The following is a 5,804-nucleotide window of genomic DNA, read 5'->3' on the forward strand; positions in this document are numbered from 1 at the left end:
TAAATGCTACATGTTCTTCAAATACCTATAGAATGATAGGTTTCTTTTTTGTGAGTGTAAAACACTTAAAAACAACATTCGATATAATACACCTATTACTATTGCGTTTTCTGACAAATATCACACCCAATATAGAATGCCTTGACATATTTTCAACGATTCCTTTCTAGTCTGACCAATGTTTTAACATACGTTCTGGAAAGTTTTGAATAATGTCTAATCCATCCTCTCGATTGTGTTGCGTATGTTTAATGTCTGAACACGTATATGACATATGATCGCTTTCAACAGCGCTTACGTCCATTATCACAATGCCTAGTAGGTTGGACACCATTTCTCAATAAAATCCTCACTTATCAACTTACTGTGTTATCAAATGTTTATCATGGTTTAAGAAATACAGTGAGCACATCCTTTCGACAAATACATTTAGCTTCACTTTTGTGTTAAATTAAGTTTGGGAAAATTTCATATTTTTATCTATTGTTACTCGTTTTGCTGAAGTGTTTGTGGTTTTAAAGATATGACCATAAGGTGGCTATGATTTTTATTGATATTTAATAAGGCTGGATTGGGCGTAACCTAATTGTTAGAGTGCTGGACTGCGGATCGAAGAGCATACGGTTCGCGTCTCGTGTTCGCCAGAAATTCATCCCCTGTACTGCACGACCGTGAGTGCATTGTAAAAGTACAGATCATGTTACACTATTCGATTAGAGTTGCCAAGAAGTTAGAAGTGGGTGATATTGACAAACTGCCTTCTATCACTTCTTTTCCACAGCCAGATCCAAGAGGCCGGTAATTGCTTGAGTAACTATACAAAGACCTGTATGACACTTGTCCAGCGTGAAATATTTGGGTTTTTTGGAGAAGGACCAGAAAATCTTATCAATGAATACTGCAAGTCTGGGACGAGCGTTCGAGAACGTAAGTTTATTAAATTTATGTAATCAGACCATTGATCTTATATACAGAAGGGTATTTATGTCCTAGGGTAACGATATAAGAATAAGTACCGATGCCTCATATCCTCTTCTTTCAAAACTTATGGTGTTCTATGTGATGGCATTGACTATGAACTATTAATCTGAAACGCAATGTTTACTGCAAGAGGCTTTTGCACACTTTGTACTGCAGGGAGCTTTTGTGTGTGTGTGTGTTTATAGCAAAACCACATCGGGCTATCTGTGGTGTCAACGAAGGGAATTGAACCTTTGAGTTGAGCTTTATAAATCCGTAGACTTACTGCTGCCCCACCGGTTGACGCAGAGGGCTTTTACGCAGTTTTTACTGTAGGAGGCTTTTCTACATTGTACTGAGGTTTAACACGTTTTTTCAATGTACAGCAATCGTAAGCGATTAAAGAATTCCGAGAGCCCGTTTGAGCAACTCCAAGCTACATAAGTCCTTGGGAGATATCTGCAAATGTTATACACGAATTCTCCTTTGCAATTACACCATGTAGAGGAACTGGTACTTTAACTTAATCATGTGACTACACGTTTTCTCCTGCTGTAGCTAGATATCACTAATGTCCAATGTGTAGAAAAACAATGTTTCAGTAGTGTCAGCATGTTAACCTGATAATATGCAGTTTTCAACTTGTCATTTTTCTTGACTCTTCAGATTGTCATGATATGCCTCCAGTGGCACAGCGGTATGTCTGCGGACTTACAATGCTAGAATCCGGGTTTCGATATCCGTGGTGGGTAGAGCACAGATAGCCCATTGTGTAGCTTTGTGCTTAATTATAATTACAAACATTACAAACATTGTCATGATATAAAACTGTTTAATTTAGATGTTATTGATTATTTTCTTTTTGAGAGGTCCCCAGTAGCACAGCGGTATGTCTGCGGATTTACAACGCTAGAAACAGGGTTTCGATACCCGTGGTGGGCAGCGCACAGATAGCCCATTTTGTAACTTTTTGATTAACTTTAAACAAACGTTCTGTGAGTTAATATTTTATTAATGTTTAGATTTTGTTATAATAAGAGTTAAAAGCAGACGATTGTAGGAAGTTTTGTTAATAATTCATTGATGTTGAGACTTTTGAACGTCACGTGCAATACTTTGACGTTGAGAACATACAAAAGGAAAATGCGTGATGTTAACTACCGTAGAAGTGATAGGCCTAATGTTTAATATGTTAGAGTAACACTAACAGTACAAAAGAAGATAAGAATAATAATTTATTCCGTCAAAGCGTGATTCTAAAGTAAGTGAATCAGCTTGAGTGCACTTTGACAAAAGGATCAGAGGATCTTCAGAAGAAAGAAGACCAAACGATTACAATAACTCGCGCCACAATTGTAAGTGAATCACACACAGAATACTAGTGCGATAGTAATGGAGAAGATAGTTCGGCTTGTCAACTGAAATTCTAAAGTAATTGAATAGGCCTAAGTGAATATTTGACAACAAGAAGAGAACTATATATATAGTGTTTATGATATGCCTATAATCTCTGTAGTATGAAGACTTTGTTGTACATACGTTTAACTTGTTCTGAATATATATATATATTCTTTTGAAAACAAGTAAAGTACGTGCTGTTCATTCATTGTTGAATTTATCGCCAACAAGTCACAGACACCTACTGTAGAAGAATCTTAAGCACAACAACAACATAGTTTATATTTATACCATTAAGAAATATAAGCAAAAGCCATTTATTTTGACAATTGGCAAAAAAAAAAAGAATTATATTTTATTACAATTCTGATACATATATTTATCTTACCATGATACCTGTAATTTGTAACCACTTTCGCAGTATGCTTTGTACCATTTTTGAAATATTGTATCACTGAAATTACGGTAGTCAGTTGCCCTGATTTCTACAAAAACTTAAGTATGCTTCGTACAAACATTTTTGTCACGAGCCAGATACTTTTTGCACAGCTTTCTATAGTAAAATCTTTGTTGTGAGCGTCGTGTGTGTGTGTGTGTCGCTTTTGTAGAGATAAATCTGTGTACATTATTTTGTTTACAGTTCCAAAATGGGGCCGAAACGACTATCGAGTTGGACTTTGAATTCTAGGGTCCATGGTTCACGTCTTGTTGCCGCAAAATCACGCTCCACAGTTTGAGGCCGGGGATTTGTTATAAGAGTGACAGTAAAATCTCCCTATTCGATCAGATTAGTTTAAGAGTTGACTGTTAGTGCTGTTGACTAGCTACTTTCCCTCTAATTTAACAATTCAAAATTGTGGGTGGCTGAGCCACTGATGAGCAAAATTAATTAGTTGAATAATGTTGAAGAAATCAAAAGTAATAAAAAAGACAGTAAATTAGAATAATGAGATATTAAACTAAGAAGAAAAAAGGACAAAACATGAATAAAGCAAACAAAACGGTTAGTTACATATAGAACATACTCCACGCATAGAATAACATTGTCCAGCGTGATATAACAGTTAAAGGTATGGTAATTGAATATAAAAACATGAATAAAGATTAGCAACTTTGAGATAATAAATATAGCAAATTAACTGTCTATAATGATAGAACTGTTTCTGTTGTTCTTTATTTTACTCTAATATTATCATCCTATTTTTTATTTTGTTTTGTGATGTAAAACGTTGATACCATATATATTTCCCCCATTTTATTTATTGTATTTTTTCTTTCCACGGTCTCCCGATGGGTAACTGGTAAGTTTATGGGTTCACAACGGTAAAATTCGGGATTTGATTCCCCGCGGTGGACATAGCGTACATAGCCCATTTTATAGCTTTGCGCTAAAAACAACTCAATTCTTTCCACGTGTTAGTATGATATTTCAAAACAGAATTACATATAAAAAGTAACTGAACAACAGTATTACATTCTTTGTTACTGGAAACCTGCATATTCTGGTTAAGAGTAAAGCGTTTAAAGAAACCAATCTCATTGTGATGTTTCATAACACAAGTTATTGTGAAAGAATTTGAAAACTGGGGTGAGAGCAAATTATTAAAGGGCTCCAAGTAAAAAGTTTAATTTGAATGCCTTATTGGAAGTGGTAGAGGAGGGAACATTTTATGCCAATGATTCATAATACAATTAGTAAGTCTATTTCTGGTGGCTCAGTGATAAATTTGAGGGCTTATACGGTGAGCACAACAGAGATAATCTATTGGTGCAGCATTTAACAAACCACAAAATCACTGCTCTAGAACTTTGTATAATTTTAAAGTAATTTCTATAACTACCTTAAAAACGCTGTAGAGTGTGGATTAACGGAAATTTCAACTTAAAAAAAATTGGTTGAAGAGCTGGTTTTACATTATACACATCGGAAACACTTCGTTAAGAAAATTATGTTAACAAGAAATATAAAAGCCAACACCTAAACACCGTACAACTGGATTATAGAGAAATGTGGCCAAGTTCTATAATACACATTATGATACTTATATGGAAATGTGTCCAAGTTCTATAGTACACATTATGATCCTTCTAGGGAAATGTGGCCAAGTTGTATAATACACATTATGATCCTTCTAGGGAAATGTGGCCAAGTTGTATAATACACATTATGATCCTTCTAGGGAAATGTGGCCAAGTTTTATAATACACATTATGATCCTTCTAGGGAAATGTGGCCAAGTTTTATAATACACATTATGATCCTTCTAGGGAAATGTGGCCAAGTTCTACAAGTACAAATTAATATCTTCTAACAGTTTCATTTTGTTTCTTCAGAATACCTGAAGAACGCTGCCTGTCTAAATGGAGCATTTGACGAAAACCAAAATTGTTTTCAAGATCTGCAGGCGGCCCTGGAAGTTGTTGCAGGAACACAATTTGGTAACCGTATCACAATTGCTTGTTGGTAAGTGTCTGTTGTAACGTAATAAATTGCCTATATATATATTTATACTTCTTTCCAGTTTATGTATTTCTGTTATATATATATTTTGATCGAATAAGCCACCAAACTGTATGAAATTGGGGTTCCTCACATCTTGTAAGGGGGATGTACCCCCTCGGAACAATTCAATTCCTTTCATTGTCGATGACTACAACTAGACATTATTGCCCGACGTTGCCATTCCCATAAAAATAAGCTTATGGGAAGGACGGCGAGGTCAATCTTCGACCACACAGCTTGACAAACGTTTAATACAACCTCCACTACACGTGAATGTCCGTTTCTAGTACTAAGATTATAATGATCAAAGACAAGTCCATTGGAGATACATCTAGAGACTTGTCAGCATTCGTATAATTCACATTCTTGTTTATTGTCTTGTTAACGTACCAGAAGATACACTCAGCTTCATTGAAATAAAGCTTTGGGTAGATATTTTATTTCTACTAAAACCTTCGTTATGTAAATAAAGGTGTTGCTACAGGTTGACTTTGGGTGTGTTTACGGAGACCGAAATGTTTTCAATTATTTTATTTCAAGGAACAGTTACCTCAAAATATTAGGTCGTCATGAAATTAATGTCGTGTTTTGGAACACTTTCATTAACCACTCCCTAAAAAATTTACATCACGTATAATAGTTAAACGAACTACCTAAACGTCACGTCAGTGTAGTCTATATAATGTGTAAAGTTTAGTATACTCTAATTCCTTATAGTGATGGCACACGACGAGACACACATACGACATATAATGCTGTTTGAATACAAGTAGGGAAACAACGCCTCTGTAGCTAAAAAGAATACCAAAGAAGTTTATGGAAATGTTTTGAACATTCGTAACTGTCAACGATGGTTCAGCAAATAAATTTTGTTCAGGTCACTTTAGCCTTAAAAACTGAGATGGCAGGGGCCGACATGTTGGAATTGATATTGATGCTCTGA

At 35.2% G+C, this 5,804-nt stretch overlaps 1 protein-coding gene across 1 annotated transcript in view; it reads left to right on the plus strand.

Moving 5' to 3' along the window:
* The window catches only part of LOC106464877, a 17,430-nt gene that overhangs the window by 6,055 nt on the left and 5,571 nt on the right, over positions 1 to 5,804 (plus strand). The window contains exons 3-4 of the mRNA XM_013925040.1: positions 782 to 927; positions 4,693 to 4,822. Coding sequence (XP_013780494.1) covers positions 782 to 927; positions 4,693 to 4,822 — 276 coding nt within the window. The remainder of the gene's footprint in view (positions 1 to 781; positions 928 to 4,692; positions 4,823 to 5,804) is intronic.

The sequence above is a fragment of the Limulus polyphemus genome, unplaced genomic scaffold, assembly GCF_000517525.1.
Source record: "Limulus polyphemus unplaced genomic scaffold, Limulus_polyphemus-2.1.2 Scaffold1768, whole genome shotgun sequence".
Taxonomy (NCBI): domain Eukaryota; kingdom Metazoa; phylum Arthropoda; class Merostomata; order Xiphosura; family Limulidae; genus Limulus; species Limulus polyphemus.